Source organism: Daphnia carinata, chromosome 2 (genome assembly GCF_022539665.2).
Source record: "Daphnia carinata strain CSIRO-1 chromosome 2, CSIRO_AGI_Dcar_HiC_V3, whole genome shotgun sequence".
In the NCBI taxonomy this organism is placed as follows: Eukaryota; Metazoa; Arthropoda; class Branchiopoda; order Diplostraca; family Daphniidae; genus Daphnia; species Daphnia carinata.
In genome coordinates this window covers 6,785,961-6,808,558 of record NC_081332.1, presented here as the reverse complement: position 1 = coordinate 6,808,558, position 22,598 = coordinate 6,785,961, and the positions used below count along the sequence as shown (strand labels likewise).

The following is a 22,598-nucleotide window of genomic DNA, read 5'->3' as shown; positions in this document are numbered from 1 at the left end:
AAGAGAAAAGAGAAAGGTGACCGTGAAATGTATTGCTTAGACGATATCACCATAGCCTACACTACAAAGCAGATCAAGGAATTTCGTTCGTCGGACATGCTAGGTCCTGCTCATGGGATCGAGTCGTACGTTTTGAAGACATTTCAAGCATTTTTTTCGTTTTGCCTACAGGTTCACTGTTTCAGATACCGGCTTTTTCGCATGTAATTGGTTTCTACATGAAATATGTTTATCTTTATTCATTCTTCTTGATTCTCCCCCAATTCATATAAACTACTTCAATTATTTTGTGCATCTATATTCCTCTGTAATAAAGTGTCTCATTTTTCTCTCATTTTTTTCTCATTGGACAAAATTTTTTTAAAAATAAAACAACGTTCACGATAAAAAAGTTCGTATAGTAACTAACAACGCGTGAAAACGTCAGTTACTAATACATGGAACTAGTAGGTAGAATGTAAAGAACTGCCTATAGTGTTTTCAAGGCGCACGACGTAATATGCATATTTATAGCACGTTTATCCTCGCAGCCCCTTAGCCTTATGCTACCGACGTGGTTTTTACTTCATCGTCTCCAGCCATTGCAGTACGCATTGATATTGTGCCACTGCAGCAAAGTATACGTGCAAGTTGGACCCTTGGAGCACTCGTTTGCCTTGTTAATTTTATCTACACGTTCCGTTAACTGGTCAAAAGTCATCAAACTTCACTGGATAAAGGAAGTGTCTTGATAGACTATGCTTCGAGTCATTCTTCGTGAATGAACGTATTTAAACGTCCGGCATTCTTTGCAAGGTGATTCATTAAATACAACTTGTTTACACCTTGATAATGAAAATGAAGATTTATTATTACTGAAATAATGATTAAAAGTATATATAGTGTAAACCTGTTAGAGTGCCAAATTCCTTCTGACAGCTTACCTGACGGTATGATAATTCCATCCATAAACGGAGGGTTTTTCTGATCGATTCCTGGACAAAGTTTTAATTTATCAAACACGCAAAGAGGCAGGTTAACATCAACTAATGTTTCAAATCCTTCACTCCTGCACAAAGATGACGACGATTAACATAAAAATCAATCTTTTTTAACTTTAAGTCAATTTTGGCACCTTTAACTGTTTTAGGCATGAAACAAACAGGTGTAACAGTTACTTCTATCAGTTTCATGAAACACTTTTCCGTTTCAGCACATTTAATGGGATATGCAGTCTGGTGCCATCCACTTGGGAGTTGGATTATATCACAAGGCATCTTGAGAGCAAATTCCTCTTCTGCATGAATTAAATTAGAATTTTATGGGCTGTAACAGTAAAAAATCTGTTCAAGGCTGGATTATAAAAGATTGTGTTACTTATATACATACCAAAATTTGGTTATTTGGGTACTGATGATGATTAAGCAATATTTTGCTTTTGATGTTTAGCATGTGTGACAACAACTTTATTTGGTCTTTCTATGTGTCGTTCACCCAAAACCACTTGAGGACTTTCCTTGAAATTCGTATGATCTAAATGTGAAATGATTTTTTATTGTGTGATTAATAAGAAGATAATGTAAATTGCAACACATACTTAGCCATATGGATGGAACTGCACCATCTTTCAACCTACATCTGTGTAGTGGGATTTATTAATACACCCTTGTACAATCAGTTCGCTGTAGCGGATAATGTATTTGTCTTTGAAATGAAGTTCACATACATGATGTGCCTGCGTCAGCTCTTCAAACCCTGGGATCGATTTTTTCCGTTGCAAAAGCAGACTGGAATTTTAAGGGGGGGCAAAATAAGCTATGTTGTTTTTATTAGGACAAACGCGTTTTGCACAACGGAACAAAATAACTATGGACCATATTAAACACGGTAATGTGGAAATTCCACAATCATCAGGTTCAGATTGCTCAACCCAGACTTGCCGCCCAAATCAATTTTTCGATCGTGATCAGGATCGCGGCAAGTCTGCTCGACCTGACAGTTGCCAGATCAAATAACAGTACTTTCACCGCTTTCATTAAAAAAAAAAATTGTGTCTAGCCTGCCACGTTGCCATTCCTGGCCCATCCGCTCGAGATGCTCGAGCTTGCGCTACTTACATGAAACCCGGTTAGGTAGTGGGTACAAAGTCTCAAGAACCGTTACCCACTGGATCTAATGTTTTAACCGAGAAAAGCTACTCATTCAGCCAAATATCCATCCATGGGACGTGCGGCCGAGCCTTATGTGCCAATGATGATAGATAATGGCATGAATAGAGAATACGTATTCCATTTTCAATACGGAAAGCCGACCATGTGCATGTACCCACTACTCGCCAAGTATCAATAATCTGGCAATAAATTCCTATAGTATAGAGTTGAACCATCATCTTGGGCAAAACTTGAGGAAAAATTCACAGCAATAAGAAAAGTAATAATAGGAATCTTTCAAATGACGAAAAATGTAAGCTGAGCAATTTAAGAAAGTGGTTGTCGATGTAGGATCAGTTGCAGAATGTTGATTGGATTAACAAAGACTTATTAAAACTAAAATTTGTCATTAGGCACTATTGAATCACATTCCATCAGAGGATACATGAGCATGGCTAAGTACGCGATTCCTGATATATGAAGCGGTTTTTAGTCGCACGAAAAAAGAACATTGATAAAAACAATAGGAACGAGAATTGTGAGAAGAATGTTAATTTAAAAACGTGGAACGGAATTCGCGACTAGCAGAATACAACGGCCGTCAATCTGACTTACGAACCAGACTCGGGTCAAAAAGTGCATGCCGATTAACAAAACTTGGAGCTCTCTTTCCAACTAAACGGCGGTATGTTTCATGTGACCTGGTAGCTCACCCTGCATGTTCAATGAACGAGTAGAGGAAGGTCGAGGTGCTATGCGAATCGGGGGGCCAGATGGATACATCACATTATACATGGAATTTGCATTAGCCACTTTCGCAGACGGTTTTTTGTACCGGGCTCCGCTGGGAACCACGTTGACAGAGTTTGTTGAATACATAATCATATTTTGATCAGAAAAAGAATCGTCGTCCTCCGAAAAACGATCAACCGATTTGCTTCGCCGCACTGGGAGCGTGGAATTTAGACTATAGGAAGATTTAGTACGGAAAGTTTGAACTTTTTCTTGAGCTGACTGTAAGGAACCACGAAATCTCGTATCATGAGGGGACGGTATTTCATCATACAAATAAGGATTTGACATCTATAGATATTAACATATTTTTGTTAGTTATTGGTTTTAAAGCCGTTCAGTGAGAGGCATACATGATCTTACCGCTTGTGTTGGTGAAGAATCAGTACTATAAATTATTGTCATGCATATGTAGATGGAACAAGCAGATGCTACCAGCTGTACACATGAAGTTATTATGATTCCCCATGATGCTTGAACAATTTGTGGAGCATAGCTGGGATCTAGGGAGACGTCAAAATTTAAGAAATGTCATGAATTACCTTCAAGATGAAACAAAAAATTTGAAAAGTAAAAACAAACATACGACAGTATGCTGGGTAATATGGGGAAGATCTATAGTCCTCTTTGGGACATTTATATATAGAGCCCAAATCTACAGCAGCAATAGCTGCTAACGCAACAGTTAGCAGCGCTCCAATAACAGATGATACTAAAAATGATACCACACTATAAGAATGTACTGATTAGCTGTGTTCTTATTTTTAAAAGTTTTAAATGTTTTCTCACTAAATATTTACAGGTTTCACTAATTACCTGCACATTAATACATCACACAAACAGATAAAACCAAGGACACCCTGAATGAAGAAAACTGGACCTGCCCATAGGCCTCCACCTATGTCATGGTACAGTGAGTTAGCGTGAATCAGCAGAATCTATGAAGAAAATTTGTTTAAAGATTGATCAATCATCTGTCCAATATTTAAGGAAAACCTTGATTTTAGTTACAGTACAACAGGAAGTACAAAATGCAATATTAGCCTACCTGGAAAACAATAACAGCCAGGCCAGAGATTAAATGAATACCAGAAGATATACCAAGAATAGCGTTGCAACTTTTACTTGGCCTAGAAGGAATTCGCTTCATGTTCTAGTGACGAGCTAAACGCTTATGTCAAAACTTTAGAAGTTATATATATTCAATATTGCATTAACCAGAAATCCTCGAAGCATTGAATCAGAAATCAACGCTAAAACAAAATCTAGATAACCTCGTTGCCATAACAACGTTGACCGTATAAACCGTTAAAGTTAAACCAGTTAAACAAAAATGCGTGTAGCGCATGTCTTAATTTTTGCGAAGCGAATAATATGAATTCGTTTTATATAAATTTATATTTACAATACTATGATAATGTATATAAATACTACAATATAATAAATACACATACAGTACCCACCAAATTATTAGGCACACCTCCTCCATTTACGTGTATTCATATGGCGCTACGGGGTTTTTTAAACTCCCATTGCTATTTAATGGATACAGGTAGATTTTTTTTTAAATTTTTGCTGATCAGATTAGGTCGTGATCTACAATTCACTAATACTTAGATTTTTTGTAGAATTTACCGCTAAGCCTCTAGGTCCTCGTTCACGAAATAGGCACACCCGGTTTTTCCCCATAAGCGTAATGCTAAGACTAGGTTTTTTAAAATTTTATATAAAATACTTAGAGTTGAGCTAAAAAATATCTTTTTTCCCAAAAGATATAGCATTTCTTACTTAATATACAGTACCCTCCAAAAGTGTCCGAACACTAGGGGTTTTTGGGGCCAATTAACATGGCGTCTTATGGCGGAAGGAGACTAGCGCAAATGCAAAAAAGGGACAGAAAAAATGAAGATAGAGAAATAAAAAAAAGTCCAGGTGTTAATTAAATAATCCGCTATCTAGCAAAATTTTTTTCAATTTTTTATCTATAAGATTGATTGACTAGCATGCTAGTCATGTATTAACCGAACACCGCGTTTAGCGTACGGGATACCTAATGACACTACCTCATTTTTTAGAATTTTTTTTTTCATACAAGGAAATGTTTCCTAGACCTCGCAATTAGGTTAATCAATAGGATATTCATTAAACTATGTCCTTTTTTAGTAACATCACTTAATATTAATTATTTTAGGAAAGGGAATTTTTTAAAGTGAAGACAGTGGTAAGTTTTTCCCGTCAAAAATAGTTTATTTTATTCCCACCTGCGGCGCTGAACTCACTACGTAAAAGCAGCCAGAAATGCGTGTGCTTTTACAGCAAACTATTGGCTGTCAAAGAAAAAAAACATTGTGAGTACATTACTGTAGATGTAATGTTATTTTTTCAAAAATAATTTCCCTCAATACCCCTCCCTATCCTTTGAAGTTAACTCCCTTCTAAGTTTTGGGACGGAAAGTGTACTTCACACTTGGTCACCAGAGGCGCTGCAATGCAGCTTTTTGCCGTTAATGTTTGAAGTTGGTTTTTTTTTAAACATAAGGGCTATCAATAAGAGCAGACAAAGATTTATTCATTCTTTGTTTTGCTTATTTAGAATTCTTAGAAATAAAAATAAATATCACAATTAATTTGAAATCTTGTGTTAAATGCATGATGTTCAAACAATAAAAAAATTAATATCTAGTATGGCCACCCTTTGCTAAAATGACTACTTTACAACGATCTTGCATTGTGTCGATGTATTTCTGCAAAAGCTCAGGTGTTACTTGATGCCACGCGTTTTCTAATTCTCTCCATATCGTGGTTATTTTATGAGATTCTTCAAATCTTGATTTTACAAAATCCCAAACTTGCTCAATGGGGTTAAGGCAGACTTGCCGCGATCGCGATCAAAAATTGATCGCCGATCCGATCTCCGATCAAAAAATTGATCGCCGATCCGATCTTTTGAAAAAGATCGGAGATCGGATCGGCGATCCCAAAAAATTGATCGCGATCCGATCGTTTTTAGCGATCAAACTTTTCGCCATCTAGCTGTAGATTTTCAGCCGCAGGGTTTTTTCACTGCTATTTATGCGAATGCCAATTGAAGGAAACTCTCAATGGCCGCCAGTGACTATCGCTGTGACAGCCAATGCTATTTTCGCGAAACCGTGTAAATTTTTACCGTTAGATGATGCACAAAAATGAGCGCTAAAAATGATCGGCAAAATTTGATCGCCGATCCGATCTTTCGCAGTTTGATCCCGATCAAACTTTCGCGATCGGAAAATTGATCTCAATGGGTTAAGGTCCGGGCTTTGTGGTGGCCAAATCATTCTTTTTAGAACTCCTTTTTAACGAAACTCTATGAAAGTCAATTTTTAAACCAAAAAATACGAAAGAATCAACCAATACCTAATTTTTCTTTTTTGTCTAAATAAGAGCGACACAAAATAGAAGAATGCTTGGGATCAATATCTTCCTGAAAGGTGAACCCTTCTCCAAGCAAAGAGACACCACCGGGAACTGCCTAATAATTTAAAAATTAGATAACTGTCACAGTAATATTTAGCTTCATAAATACTTTGCGAATAAGAATTTGATGGTAGGTTTCTTTTGTCATCTTGCCGTCAATTTGATTTCAAACATTCTTTTCTAAAGCGTTCATCCAATTTCCGTCTAACAAACGTGCGCCTGTGAGAGCCGAAAATTTCAATTCTTGTTTCATCGGTAAACAACTTTACTCCATGGCTGGCTGTCCATTGCACATGTTCCTTCGCAAATTTTAAACGCTTCTGAATGTTGACTTTCCGAAGTAAAGGTTTTTTGCAGGCAACTCGCCCATTCATACCACTACCAGTTAAAGATCTTCTGACTGTTGACAACGAGACGGGTGAATCGGTAACGAGATTGATTTCTTCGGCTAACACTGGCAATGTCTTACGTCGATCTCTTTTAGATAAAATGTGCAAATACTGTGCAGTTTTCGTAGAAATTTTTGTATTCTCTTTTTCGGGCTAAGTCAACTTCTCCTTCAAATTTTAAACGGTCCACCACACGTTTGACAGCTGTTGCACTACGGCCCATAGTTTTAGCAATATCACGGAGACTGGAACCACCTTGTCGCATGTCAATAATTTTATAATTCGTTATCTTCTTATTAAACCCCCCTCCCCCAATTTCAAACATTAACGGCAAGAAGCTGCATTGCAGCGCCTCTGGTGACCAAGTGTGAAGTACATTTTCCGACCCAAAACTTAGAAGGGAGTTAACTTCAAGCTATAGGGAGGGGTATTGAGAAAAATTATTTTTTAAAAAGTAACATTACATCTATATTAAGTAAGGAATGCTATATCTTTTGGGTAAAAAGATTTTTTTTAGCTCAACTCTAAGTATTTTATATAAAATTTTAAAAAACCAAGTCTTAGCATTACGCTTATGGGGAAAAACCGGGTGTGCCTATTTCGTGAACGAGGACCTAGAGGCTTAGCGGTAAGTTCTACAAAAAACTAAGTATTAGTGAATTGTAGATCACGATCTAATCTGATCAGTAAAAATTAAAAAAAAATATCTACCTGTATCCATTAAATAGCAATGAGAGTTAAAAAAAAACCGTAGCGCCATATGAATACACGTAAATGGAGGAGGTGTGCCTAATAATTTGGTGGGTACTGTATATACAGTATATTACAATTATATATATATATTTATACATACGTACAATTATATTTATATATTTATACATACATAGAATTATAATATATATATTACTATTATATATACAGTACCCGCCCTTAGTATCCCTAAGTTTTTCCCGTCAAAAATAGTTTATCTTGTTCCCACTTGAGGCGCTGCCCTCATTACGCTTTTTCAGACAGCTAACACAGTTTACTGTAAAAGCAGACGTATTTCTGTGCTTTTACGTAATGAGTTCAGCGCCTCAAGTGGAAACAAGATAAACTATTTTTGACGGGAAAAACTTAGCACAGTCTTCACTTAAAAAAATTCCCGTTCCTAAAATAATTGATATTAAGTTATATTACTAAAATAGGATATAGTTTAATGAATATCCTATCGATTAATGTAATTGCGACATCTAGAAAACATTTCCTTATATTAAAAAAAAAATTCTAAAAAATGAGGTAGTGTCATTAGGCACCCTATAAGATCAACGCGGTGTTCGGATAATACATGACTAGCATGTAAGTCAAAAAGTCTTATAGATAAAAAATTTAAAAAAATAGTGCTAAATAGCCCATTATTTAATTAATATCAGGGCAAAATTTTATTTTTTTATCTTCATTTTTAATGGCCCTTTTTTACGCTTGTACAAGGGACCCTACCGCCATAAGACACCCTGTAAAAAAGCCCCAAAAACCCTCGGTGTTCGCATACTAAGGGCGGGTACTGTATGTACAATAGTTATAGTAATTGAAAATAAATGAATTTGAAGCCGGTTCTGTTGTCAGCTCTCATAGTAGCAAAGAAGTGTCGGTAACCGGGGATCGCGGTCGGGTTCGATGGCAAGAGGGTACGATGGACCCGCTCGTGGATACGCAGACGTCCAAGAGACATAGGTCTGGTGTCGCGGGGGGAGAAGGACCGGTAAGGTCAGTCGGATTACGGGGCGATACGCCGGAAAGTTCAAACTGTAAGTAGGTGTAAAAAATTGTAATTATATGTAAGTATTTCAATTTTGTTTGCAGCTTGGGAATTTTAATATCCGTCTTAGATAGAAAATCGCAGAAATTAACTAAGATAAGTTAAACAAATTTATTTCGACGGTTCTCGTTTAATTTACATTTTTAAGGATCTTTTTCCACATTCCGCGTGGAAAATTACGTTTTATCGCGCATCCGCACGGAAAAATTACAAGCAGACAGCATACCAAAAAAACAATTGAATAACGCCCTGCGCGTTTAGCCCATAAGAAAAAGTGCATCTGCAGCTATGTAGGGAAGACTGGGGTGAGCCGGGACAGTGGGTGAAGCGGGACAGCTGGAGGAAAAATAGTAAACATTGATTTAAAATTTCAAAAGATTATGTATTATTGGTATAGATGTTTCCTATTTAGGGTAAAAGTTTTAAACGAATAAGTAAATAAATACAAAAGTTATTAAGAAAATAGAAAAAATGGTATTTTTTTCCTTAAATTTTTCGCCGCCATTTAGCGTTTTTCTTCGCAATACTACAAATAGTTAATATTTTATACATACAAACATGTTGTTTATCCATTTCTCTATCGTTTGCAAAAAAAAACAATTATTTTATCCATTATTTTGGGCCGAAATTGTATTCATTACAGCAATGTGCTAAATGGGACAGTATCCCAAGGACGGAGCTACAAAAATAGTACTATACTAATTAGTAAAAAAATTACCTATTATTAAATTTATTGTTTTAAATAAAATTTCCTTAATATTTTTAACGTTACCCACGTCACCTAAGAGGTTTTTTCACAGAATATTAGCAAACAAATATCGATTTTAGTAATCGATTTCCTAAGCCCGGCCCCTTCATTTTTTTCCCTATCATTTTATAAGGAATTTCTTATGCTATAAGGAAAATTATTCATTTACATCTTAATAGCAAATAAAACTTTTCTAAAATAAAGAGTTCATTTAGAGCTGATTTATTAAAAATGTATTTTATAAGTATAAACCGAGGCTATTACCCACCCTGGTGTCCCATTTCATGAATTTTCAGAACTTTAAAATTCTGTAGACGGTACACAATTGCTTCTCAAATTCTGAAAAAATTCATGGAGGTAAAAGAAGAGGAGGGCAATATATTGAGCCAATCAAAAAAAAAATTGAGTAATTTGTGTCGAAGATATGAACGAAAAACAAAACGTGTCCCAACACACCCCAGTCTCCCCTACTACTTAGTACAGTATGTTACACAAAAATGTGTCAGGTAAGGCCCAAGGTTTTTAAATATATATATAGATATTTTTTTGCTGTTTTGGCGCTAATTATATATATATATTAGCAGACGGTTTTATTTGTTATTTCTAAACGTCAACTGTCACAAATTATATTGTGTTTTGTAATATATATTTATAAATCTGCTTAACTAAATTTATATTTTATTTCATTTTCCGTTTTTCTATTAGGGATAAATTAAAGTGTTAACAGTAACGAATTAATAATATATATAAAGGATATATATTATATGAATATTCCAATTTGGAAAGGATATATTTGAATACCCATCGGAGGGGATCTCTGATGTGACATTATCTATACTTTGACAGCAATGAACAGAAACGGATGCCTACATTACATCTCAAATACATGCAAAGATATTTTACTTTACTAAATATGAAGAATAATAGTATCTTGTAAAAGGAAATCATACCCGGTATCATTAAATTCCAAATGTGGAAATACAACGGAGGAGTATTAACAGTTCATTTCTGTTTGTTTAATAATAACTCCTATGGATGGAAGAATGATCCTGAACAAATGGAATGAGCTCATCTGTTCCAAACCTAGCCCATGCAGATGGTAGTAGTGCGTTCTCCAATATTCCGATGTATTTTTCAGCCGTTAGACGGCTGTTGATGCGATGCATTTTCCCGGCGTCATCGGACGAAAACCAGGCCCAAATTGGAATTGATTGCCTCCCACTCCGTTTAATTATCTGAGTGTGACTAGGGTTGAACCTCGTTCCATTCGTGCGATAAACGAAGGAACGACCACACTCGTGGGAACTGTCAAATGAACATAAAATAATGAAATCAAAATTTAGAAAAATTAAACTAATAAATTGTTTACCCAAAAGTTTTTTCATCGCTAAATATAACTTTTGTCCACCAATCTGCATCTTTATTGACGAATTCCGTTGCGAATGCTAATCTTGCATTTTTTTGGGCTTCTGTAAGGAATTCTTTTTTGGCAGCAATTCTGCCGTGAATCCCGTGCCCTTTTAGTCTTCGAGAAATCGTTGCTCGATGAATGGGCAACTCGCAAATATCTATATATGATCTAGCTTTAATAAAATATAACATTAAAATTTTTATTTTTTTTTTCCTTTGAGTTCCTGGAGGGTTGTTATTGGTTTTGCCTTGACGGCTTGCAACAGCATTGAATCTTGTGCTGGCGTCGTCTTACGGGGTGCTCCGGATCCTATTTTGCGGTTAACGTCAAAAGTTTCTTGGTATCGACGAATCCACTTTTTAACTGTATTAGGGTGGCACTGAATTGTATCCGCATTTTCAGGGATGGTAGTATTTTTATTCAAAAGCGCAACTATTGCGCCTTTATCTTGGGGACTTAAATGTTTGCCTGTCTCACGTAAAAACATAGCGCTAGAGAAAATTTAGAGGTGCAACTGACTTTATTCAATAATGTTTAGTTCTGAGCCTAACCCCCTCTAGTCAAAAACTAAAATCATGCGTTAAAAGGTATACTTTTTTTCAGCTGACGCACTTCGATCTAGGTCAAGGATAAATACCTATACGTATGGCTACAGACTTCCTGTCCAGTTTCAGCCTAGGTGACTTTTTCTTACCCTTTCCCCTCATGATTTTAACGCGTACAAAAGACACGGTATCTCCTTTCATTTCTCCTCATTTTTCTTCGAAGCGTGGGCGACGATTTTTGCTCCTACTATGGCATCATTTTTTCCAAGTGTATTACCCGCAAAGCCAAGTGATCCTGAAGCCCAACTTAATGGGCACAAATGGAATAACGTGAATTTTACTGATGCTGCTACATTCAGGTAAGTCTTTTAATTTTGGTGTTTAATTTTTGGAAAAGTAAAAACTCTTTTAACAATTTTCATTTTATTTTAGTATCCATCAAGTCGGTCATTTATTTTTGATAATTCCACATGTAAGGTAAAAAAAACAAGCATTCCCTACATGTGTGGGCTTGGATTTCATCGACTGGCGGCATAGGGTCCATTTGTCGCGTAGACAATTTTCCTGGCAAAATAATCGAAGTGTTCAGCGACGAATTTAGTCCTGAACTACTTGATGAGTTGAAAATGTCCACTATTACATTCAAGAACGGAAAATCAAGAATCATCACGGACGCTCTACAGGAGTGGACCAATGGAAAAGAAAAAGTTACGGCTCATCCATGGCCGCAAGACTCGAGATTTTTGGCAAATTAGAAAGATCTGGTTGGATCTAGAAAAAAACATTTCTTTTTATCCGCAACAACCAGGAAGCAAAGAATATTTATGGGCCACCATTGAACGTTTTTGGGAAACCAAAAACAACAGCGACGCATATTGGAAAGAACTCTTAAATTCTTTTCCAGGAAACTGAATTTGTTTTTTTATTGTTTTGCTGCTTATTATGTTTATTTTATTTAAAAGGACTTCGGTCAAGAAGCTCGACCTTTTGTTTGTTTTATTTTGTTTTCCCAATAACTGAAAATAAAAGAAAAAATTTGATTCTGGACTACTATTTTAGGCTTAGAAATATAAGGTAACATTAAAACAACAGGTTTGATGTTTTGAAACATTTTATTAAAACAATAAGTAATACACGTCAATGAAGTTCACAATAAAACAAACAGAAATGAACTGTTAATAAGCCTCCGTTGTATTTCCACATTTGGAATTTAATGATACCGGGTATGATTTCCTTTTACAAGATACTATTATTCTTCATATTTAGTAAAGTAAAATACCTTTGCATGTGTTTGAGATGTAATGTAGGCATCCGTTTCTGTTCATTGCTGTCAAAGTATAGATAATGTCACATTAGAGATCCCCTCCGATGGAACCTTTCCGTATTCAAATATATCCTTGTGGTAAAGCCATACCCTGTACAAATTGGAATTAAATTATGAAAACATATTATATACATTTAATACCTAGGAGAAAGCTTGAATTTATTTTTACTTGCAGCCTGTTAGGGAGTTACCAAAAGCCAGAGACATTATTAGTGGTGTCGTTAACAACTGTTAACACCTTAATTTATCCCTAATAGAATCATTACAAAATACACTTAACACTTAGTATATTTTTGACAGTTGACGTTTAGAAATAACAAATAAAACCGTCTGCTACGTCGTGCAGTAATCCGCGGATGTGTTGCTTGCAGAAAGTATAGCCGGCAAGGTAAGCTGTATATGCCCCCTAGCGCCAAAACAGCAAAAAAAATATCTATATATATATTTTAAAAACCTTGGGCCTTACCTGACACATTTTTGTGCAACATACTGTACATATGTACTGAGACCATGTTGCATAAGGCTCGGCAAGGGCTAAAACCCAACATGGGCTTGGGGTGCTTTGTCGTCGACTCGATGCGGGGATTATTTTTGTGCAGTGGTTTCAGTGCTCGGTGTGGTGCTTTCGGCGTAGTGTAGGCGACTATCTAAACCTCCTAGCGCTATATCGATATTTTTTTATAGTTTTTATATAGTCGACATTATTAAATAAGCGTTTTATCGATACATTCCAAATTGATCCCATTTAACAATAGATGGCGTTTGGTGGAAATCAGGAAAAAAAACCTTCCTAAATCCTCTTCCTAGATTGAACGTATGGCAATGCTGCAAAAAAAAAATTTCCGCCTTGTTTTTTCTTTTTTGCAACTGCCGCCATCTAACGGCCGGATTCTAATTAAGTCTCTAAATACAACTTTACATATTCCAGCCATGTAAATATACAATTTTTTTAATTCATAACTTTATTTGATTTACATATCCTTTTCTTTTAGTTTCAAGTATTGCCACATAACACAAGTCTTTACTTTGGGATTGTCCTAGATACTCACACCAACGCCAAATTTAGAATAGAAAAATTCGAAATGTTATTAGACAGCCATAAGTGCTACGTCGTTAATCACAGGTGACATACATTTCTTGAACTTATCGATGGTCTCCGCTAGTGGTTAAATATCACAACTTACGTGGTTAACTTTTTACTTACCAATATAGTGCAAAATACGACCCCACAATTGTTCAGTTCCTTCGCTGCATGGACTGATTACTATCGATTCTTTTGTTGCAGCACTAACAAAATTTAAAAGAACAGAAATACAATCATTAACACACTGTCAATTGAGGTGGATGGAATTAATAATTGAAAACCAATATAATAATCTAAACAATAAGTTTTTAATTGTTTTTTTTGCCTAAATTCTATACTTTTTTTTCGATTTTGAATTAAAATATCGTAATAAAATACAAAATTTTTATTGTCTGCTTTACGTTACAAGTCTTAACAGATGATTTCTAGTCATAAATATCATTGTTGCCTTACGTAATAGAATAGATTTTTGGAAAAATTTGTATTACACATATATTGTTACGGAACCGTCGATTTTTCAACGATTCAAACGTCTAGATTTTTTTTCGATTTTTTGGGGGGTAAAACGGATTGCCATATGCGCTTGCACTCGTGCTCGCACTCCGTCCAACTCAAAAATAATTAAAGACAACATTATTAGGAAATTCGTTTATACTTTCAATTCCACCCGTTCATTTTAAGGAACAAAGGAATTTTAACATTTTTATCGCTTAAGTGACTCCTTGTTGGCCTAAATATTGACCCCTCTACACTGAAAAGACGTTCCACTGCTGCGGATGACGGAAGAGCCGTATTATATCTTAAAAACAATTTTTTTAAGATTGGAAATTTAGACAGGCTGTCAACGGATGAAGATAGATCCGCTAAAAATTCATCGATCTCTTCGTCGTCTCGTTGCTCTTTGGGCCGCAGGCATTTGAAAAAATCCTTCCTTCTTTTTTTTTTGGTTCTCCATGTCACTGTCGTCACTGCAAGTTTCGGTTCCAGTGGTGTTGAGGCTGTAAAGGTGGAAAAAGCTGTGGTTATATTGGTCATCCACTCCAGAGATTATAGGTGTCTTATAAATAGAATAAGTTTAATAAAAAATCATTTCTTACCTTTGCTGATAGCATAAAATAGATGGTTGAGAGAGAGGAGTCTGGCTTCGATTTCGTTCGCGTTCAATTTCAAACTCTTCTCTTTTTAAGCATTGAAAACCTTTCGCGTCCTCGCTAGAGATCCATTTCAATTTAAACATTGGGTGGACCATGGCAGCAATTTGCAATTCGCGATCATCAAAATTGGGTTTGAATCGCCAATTCAGTCCGGAAAGCAGACCTGCAACCAACGGTTTACCATGTTTAATTGAAGAATCTTTTTCTAGTTGGCTTAGCTTCAGTTTTAAAATGTGAAGAGTTGGCAGCAAGAATCCAGCAGATACATTTTTATCCCCTTGAAGGATATCCAGTGCTTCCGTGATAGTAGTATAGATTTTCACAGATTCACGGATTAGCTCTTCTTCTGCAGGTCGCAGAGTAGGAACATTGAACTCAGTGAAAATCTTTTGTAAGGCATCTGGTTTCTTCAACACAAAAGTCCTTACTCTGTTCATAGCATCATAAAAAGAATTCCACCTATGAAATATCCAATAGATAAATGAGAATAACAATTAGAAGAAACAGTAATAATAATAAAATCATACCTTGTTTCATTTGGAAGAACAAATAGTCCTCCCAAAACTTCGTGGATCAAATTCGACGCTTTCGTACTTCTGGACTGCTTATTCCAGACACTTTTCAGCTTACTCTCCACACTTCCATACAGTTTTAGGAAAGCTCTGTCCTTGATGATCTTGAGTGGCTACGAGGTTGATCGTATGACAAGCACATCTGCGGTGTTTCGGCAGGCTGTAAGTTTCCATCTAAAAAATATCGTTATCCATTTTTTCATTAAAGGTAAGAAGATCCGTAATTTCAACGAAGTCTAAATCTTCCTTCGCAATATCTTTGCCGCTGTTAAATTTTTCAGAAAGTTCGCTTTAGAACTGCTCGTTTTCTAGATCACTGTCCTCTGAAACTGATTCATCTTCACTGTCTGACTCTTCCGTTTCTTCCAAATCTTGTAGCGGAGTTACGTTATCCTTTGTTGTTGAACTGCTGGCATGGAAAGCAGATGGTACTGAATCGGAAGCACAAGGAGTGTTTCCAAACAACCGGAAAGCTTTCACGAAGTTGCTGCCGCTGTCCGTTACAGTCGCAGTTAGTTTCTTCGTGATTCCAAATTCGTTGTGGATGTCCTCTAGCAACTTGGCTAATACATCGTACGAATGTTTGCCTTTGATACGACGATTTGCCAGGCACCCATTCTGCCGCTCTAAATCAGCTGTAAGCCAGTGGGCTGTTACAGGTAAAAAAAACTTACCTCTGGTGCTCCAGCAGTCGGCAGTCGTACTGATAAATGAGGCGTCGGCTAACTTTTTCTTCATTTTAAGTTTGCGATCGATAAACCGCAAATGCAATTTTTTACCGAAGAACTTCCTCGTACGGATTTTGATTTTGGGCGAGAAAAATTGCAGCAACTTCCGGAAACCCTTTTTCTCGACCGTGTATAATGGAAGTACATCTTCAACCAAGTATTCCTAAAGCAGTGTCGTATTAGTTAGAGTTGTCATAAGTTTTTTCGTCAAGTGACATACCAATATAGCTTCATCCGTAGATTCTTGAGTAACCATTTTACGGCCTGCTTCACCAAAAACGATTTTGGTTTGCTTCAAACAGGGCTGTAAAGCTTTTGGGTCCGTTGCTCTGACTGAAGTTTTGCTGTCATTAAGCAAGGAAACTACGAGATCAAACTCTGCCAATCGTAGAGGGTGTTTGCTCTCTAAATAAAAACAAAATAAGAAAACAGTTTACGGAAAGAAAACATATTCAATACAAATCTCTTTTCCCACCTTAACGTGCCGGCGAATGTTGTAGTGCGAGCGAGAACCTGCACTTATTATAGTTGGAGTTGCCTTTCCACCAAAATTATCTATAAGGCACTTATAGTCTAACATCAGTGCTGCACCTTTTCTTTCTCGACCAGTATACTGGAACATTTGCTCTGGGAATTTGATATCGGTGGTGTAAGAATCTTCACCAGCCATAATGTTCCTTGGAGATCTAAATAATGTTAGGAAGAATGAGTCTTTCAATAAAAATTCATTTCAATACAATACTTACCTTCTGGGAGAAGAATTTGAAATAATTTGAAGATAACTGTCATCAGCTGCTGTTGAGGTGCTGGAACGCACAGAATCGTTTTCAGACGAATCTTGCTCTTTGTTAGGGGATTTCGATTTACTAAAAATTTCACGTTGATTACTGAGAAATACTTCTATAGGAACAATAATTATAAAATTTACTTACGTATTTCTTCGCGGAGGCATTGTTTTATCCTTATGAACACATCAACTGTATTAACACTTGTCAGGAGTCTGTTCTGCTATTGCCATAACAACCGAAAATTCGTTAAGCCACTAATAGTTCATCTGGTGACTGACAGATGAACAAGATTTCTCAGATTTGCGCAAACGAGCGCAAAAAAGAGTGCAGGTTTTTGTGCCTGCGCTCGCGCTCGAAATCCCGAAAAAAAAATTGGAGCGCGCGAGTGCGGTATTCGAGCGCACTCTTATTTCGAGCGCGCTGGACCCAAGCCTGGTGAAAGGATAGGTGTATCGAAGAAGCTCCTAGACTAAATGGTTAAGACGCTATTTCTATTCTTAGTTATTGTATTGTATAACGCTATCGTACAGACCGTCCGGATATTTATGTCGTTGGGACGGACGGTCTGGTGAATCATGCAGTGTTGTGTTAGTGTACAGATCGTCCGGTTATTTATGTTGTTGGTACGCACGATCTGGGTATTGTTTCTTGGTTGTACCTGTTCGTGGTACTGGAAGCCAAGGTTGGTAGAATAGGACGTTGGTAAAGACGTCCGATTATACTCGTCTTTTGTTTCTAACTTAACGCAATCTAGAAATATCTCTTTAAAAACTTACATTCTAAATAATAAAGGCAATTAACTAGACGGAAACGTAACAATATAAAACGTAGAAGAAAATAATAATTTGCCTTTGCGAATAATATATTTATCATAAGCATCTTAAAATATGTATTTGAAATTTTAAAACAATTTCCAAGACGGATTCGAACTTCTGAACTTCGTTGAACGTCGAATTCATCCACTACGCTAATTCGTCACAATTTGTATATGCCATGCAACGAATTCAATGTTTCTGCCGAATATCGATACAAATTTCAGACGAAACCCTTAGTTTTCCGTTATCTGTTTGTTCACTATGCTAAACAGAATACTATTTAGCTATGAAAGTCAGTTTTATTTATAAAGTAAAACTCTTATTAATTAGTGCAATACACGCCTCAGTTAACGGTGAGTAATAATTCCTAAATTGCTGTTACTCAGATACGTTTAAAATATAATTTTTAGCAGATTGTTGAAAAAAAAATGCCGCAAAATATAATTGAACTCGAGTAATCCTAGTCCCAAGCGCAGTACGGATCCACAGCTCTACCCCCTCATAAAATATGTGTGCAATGCAAAGTATAATAATATTGTTACCGGGAATCGATCAGAGATAAGGAGATGGGACACGACCGTGTTAAAGCCGCCATGACACATTTTGGGACTACATCTAGCGGCTAATTCCCTCCCTTCCTCATTAGCAGACGAGTTGCTGCAGGTAATGAGGCGGTTGATTCGAATTTGGCGAGGAGAGTCAGATAATTTGCCAGATGACAACTGATAACGAAAGTTCCGTGATTCATAACGCGGAGGGTAATGCGGAGGGCGATGAAAATTCGAAGAATCCAAAGGGGTCGACTTTCAGAAATGGTTTTGCTTGGCATTAATTCCCAGGGTACCTGTAGCTTGTTATCGAATGTTAACCCTGTGAAATACACTACCTCAGTTAAGCAAGTGGTCGCAGTCGTTCTAGACGTGTTTTTCTTCTTCTCTTTGTGCAAAATTGTTGAAATGCCTCCCAACTGTAGTGCCGTCAAGTGTAATTCAAAGAGAAGTGATCGATCAGTTTCATTTCATAAGTTTCCCACTGATGATCAGCGACTACTTATCTGGCTGAAACATTGTGCACCTGGATTTAAGCCCTCAAAATCTTCCGTGTTGTGCTCTCTTCACTTTGATCCCGCTTTTTTAACTTGGACTCCTCGCCGAAAATCAAATAGGTTGTCTAACAGCAAACTTAATCCGATTGATTTAGACACACACACCGAAACTGAGCGGCCACAACACCAGCATGAAAACGAATCAGATATCGTTAATTTGAATAGATCTGCCAAGGTTAATACGCAGTGTACCAGTGAATATGACATCGTTTCTGCTGACCTGAACTTCAGCGTTGAATGCGACAACTCCACCATTCTTTCTTTGCCTTGTGTTCGCAGACAACTCATCGCGGATTTTATCAGCCCCATAAAAAGACTAAGGTTAGATCATAACTATGAAGCTCCTACCAGCCCCTGTCTACCTGTAATTGACAAAGATATAGAAAACGATTTTAATGAGGATGGTGAGCGTTGCAATTCTGAGCTGGCTTCATTTAATGACAATCTTAGCTCTTCATCACAAAATAATATTTGTATTGACGACGTTACTAAACTCACAGAGGAGATCACTTGTTTAAAAAAAGAATACGCAAATCATACTCGCCACCTAGAAAAAGAAAATCGCAGGCTGCGCATTAAGTACAAGTGTGAAAATGATTACCTTAAAAGAGTAAATTGCCGTCAAAAACAAAAAATTATTGTGATGTCTCTTCGAGAGCGTCAGAATTTGAGGGACATAAACATCAAAGTTGGCCAAATTTCAATTTTAAAACAGCAGCTAAAAAAGTCCACAAAAGAATGCCACGATCTAAAAGAAGTTAGAAAAAACACAATAAGAAAAACAGACATGTCCGACACAGCTTACCAACTCTTTTTGAATGAAAAATGGAATTCCGGAAAAAGAACTGAAAACCGTAGATACTCTTCATTCATCCGGGACCTGTCAATAAACCTAAGCTATTATTCGAACGCTGCGTATGAAAAACTTAGAACAATCTTTACCTTGCCGTCCGTTCGAAGTCTTCGCCGCTACCTTGCACCAGTTGGTTGCTCTTCCGGGATTTTAATAAATGCCTTAGCTCAGATAAAGACAGACATTGCAGAAGGAACACACGGCCAAGATGTAACCCTTAGTCTCGATGAAATGTCTATCAAGAAGGCGTTGTGCTACGACCCGCAACTTAAGAAATATATGGGATTTACCGATTTCCCAGATGACAAACCTTCAAGTCGGGAAACAGATCACCACATTCTTGCTACACAAGTCTTGGTGTTCTATGCTGTAGGATTAGATGGAAAATGGAGATCGCCTGTAGCTTATTATTTTACGAACCATTTAACCGGGCTGGGCCAGTCGAAAGTGCTGAACGATGTCATTATTGCTTGTCATGAATTCAACGTAAATGTAAAAGTAGTTACTTTTGATGGGTTGGCGGCAAATCTAACGATGGTCAATGCCCTTGGAGCGAACATCAGGATTCCCCAAAAACCACCGAAATCTGTTCCTAGCCGGCGCACAAATAAAACTTCAGAGCAAATGAAAATCCACCGTATAAAATACGCTGCGATGAAAACTTTTTTCCTTCATCCTAAGACCAAAGAAGACATTTACGTGATGTTAGATACCTGCCATATGTTAAAATTGGCTCGTAACCTAATAGCACAGACACCGAAAGGAATTGTTATACCTGGCTTTCCGAAACCGGCAAAATGGTCGTACATAACCGAGCTCTTCGAATACCAGAACCGTTTAGGATTTCGTCTTGGTAACAAGTTGACTAAAAACCACGTCGACATTGGCACACACAAGATGAAAGTAGTTCTGGCTGCTCAAGTTTTGAGTAATTCAACTGCGGATACTCTTCGCCATTTACGGGAGGATCTGAAACACCCAAACGTAAAGTTATATTTTCATTATGGTATACGAATGATTTTACCTTTTTAATATGGTGTTTTTTTGCAGTTTGCGGGAAGTGAGGCCACTGAGGAATACTGCCGGAAGTTCAACAAGATTTTCGACATCCTGAACTCGTGGAATCCAAAACAAACAGATGACAGAGCACCACTGACAATTTCCAACCTGTTGGAAAAAGAAAAAGAACTTAAAGGATTACAAAATTTTGTTAAATCTTTGGCATTTACTTCCTGCAAGTTGTAAGTGCCAGTAAACGGAAGGCTGTGATTATCGGCTTCACTACCACCATAAAATCAACAATATCACTCGCATGGAATCTGCTCACACAAGAAAAGCCTTTGGATTATGTATGCACGAGACTCACCCAACAGGATCCACTGGAGCATTTCTTTAGCATAGTCCGGTTAAGGGGTGGGTTAATAACAATCCCACAGCAATTCAATTGAAGTATATCATGAGAAAACTTCTAGTTATAAAAAGTGGTGGTGTTACAGCTTCTTTGTCATCTAACTGTTCACCTCTTCCGTTTGCAATATTAAATGACCTGAATTGTGAAAAAGAAAATGATGCTATTGACACTGAGATGGAGGTAGAGATTGAGCTTTTCAGTAATGTAGTAGAATTAAATGCGTCTAACATGAATGATACTTTTACAAACCAGTGCCTTGCCTACATTGCTGGATATTGTGTTTTAAAAATTGAACGTCTCTTCAAATGTGTCATGTGTAGAAATGCCTTATTTGATTCCATGGATGATCCATTGGAAGAAGCCACAGCCAACATTTCAAATTTAAGAACGAGCAGATGGGTATGCATTCCTTCAAACTCTGTGTACACAATTGCATTATCATGCGAATCTGTTTTTCAATCAATGTTGGTCCAAGGATTAAAACTCCAGTGTGATAAACTTGCCATGTTAACCCAGAAAGTCCTAAAGAAAAGTAATGTTAACCAAATGTTTCCTACTCTTGCAGCTCACTCAGAAAATTGTGATGTTACTTACCTCATAGAAACTGTTGCTTATAGATTCTTAAAACTCAGATGTTTATCCTATGTCAAATTGTTCAATCAAAACATGTGTGAAGAAACTTCAAAACGTAATAAGTTAACCAAGCTCATATTATACAAAAATTTATAAAAAAATTATTGGTGACTTACTTTATTTCCGAATACCACATTTTAACTTTTAACACAAACTACAAAACACACAGAAGCCTGCAGTAACCAAGTGACATTTAAAAAAAAAAAACAATGTTGTCTGCTATGGAACTAGACAGGGAATTCGTCTGCTAAAGATAACGGGAGGGAATTAGCCGCTAGATGGTGGGCCGAAATCTGTCATGGCGGCTTTCCCTATTCCGTGTCCCATCTCCTTATCTCTGGGTGCAATAGACAGGGAGCAACCTTACCAAGAGAATATCAACTGGTTGATTAGCCTAGGCTTATCTCGAAACAATACAAACAAATATCCGGAAAACAACAAGTCGAAACCAAACCGAAATCCTATTGTCTGATTGCGCTTGAGTCGAGGTAAACAACTTGTCAATAAAAACTGCGGAACGCGCACAAAAATTGGCGAATCATAAACGCATCGTCACGCGAGGCAACGCCAAGTTTGTTTGTTCCAGCTGAAGACATCAACTATACCCATGAGATGGAAAAAGTTAGATAAATTCCTTTATGACATTGAAGATTAGTGATATTGATTATTGTGGCAAATAAGTTTGGAAAATGCGAGAATTGCGTAGGCCTAAAGCATTTAGAGGGCAAACGATTTGAGCTAAAATAGCACTGCTGTACCTGGCTGACGTCATGCGCAATTTGTATTCAGCTCGATTGCGGTTGAGAAGAAGTATTGAATGGCGTTTGCAAAAAAGAGTTATAATTTTAGTGATTTCACCGGTA

The 22,598-nt window shown here is 36.9% G+C and overlaps 1 protein-coding gene and 2 long non-coding RNA genes across 5 annotated transcripts; all 3 read right to left on the bottom strand.

Annotated features, from left to right (window-relative positions):
* Positions 1 to 89: 89 nt before the first annotated feature.
* Positions 90 to 2,196, bottom strand: LOC130687111 (uncharacterized). The gene is made up of 4 exons (XR_009422095.1): positions 1,577 to 2,196; positions 1,369 to 1,512; positions 1,115 to 1,305; positions 90 to 1,048 (listed from the first exon to the last, which is right to left on the bottom strand). It is a non-coding gene; the product is annotated as an uncharacterized LOC130687111 (long non-coding RNA).
* A 228-nt stretch (positions 2,197 to 2,424) lies between these two features.
* Positions 2,425 to 4,169, bottom strand: LOC130686998 (uncharacterized). Its single transcript, XM_059497623.1, has 5 exons — positions 3,970 to 4,169; positions 3,738 to 3,859; positions 3,508 to 3,650; positions 3,285 to 3,424; positions 2,425 to 3,212 (listed from the first exon to the last, which is right to left on the bottom strand). The coding sequence occupies exons 1-5, from the start codon at positions 4,069 to 4,071 to the stop codon at positions 2,805 to 2,807; spliced, it is 915 nt and encodes a 304-aa protein (XP_059353606.1). The 5' UTR covers positions 4,072 to 4,169; the 3' UTR covers positions 2,425 to 2,804.
* A 15,179-nt stretch (positions 4,170 to 19,348) lies between these two features.
* Positions 19,349 to 21,889, bottom strand: LOC130687078 (uncharacterized). 3 transcript variants are annotated; one of them, XR_009000032.2, is made up of 7 exons: positions 21,697 to 21,889; positions 20,921 to 21,624; positions 20,716 to 20,858; positions 20,467 to 20,660; positions 19,781 to 20,367; positions 19,644 to 19,718; positions 19,349 to 19,556 (listed from the first exon to the last, which is right to left on the bottom strand). It is a non-coding gene; the product is annotated as an uncharacterized LOC130687078 (long non-coding RNA). The 3 variants fall into 3 exon arrangements; XR_009000031.2 differs by having other exon boundaries at positions 19,349 to 19,718; positions 20,921 to 20,972; positions 21,058 to 21,624; XR_009000028.2 differs by having other exon boundaries at positions 19,349 to 19,718; positions 21,697 to 21,888.
* Positions 21,890 to 22,598: the final 709 nt, after the last annotated feature.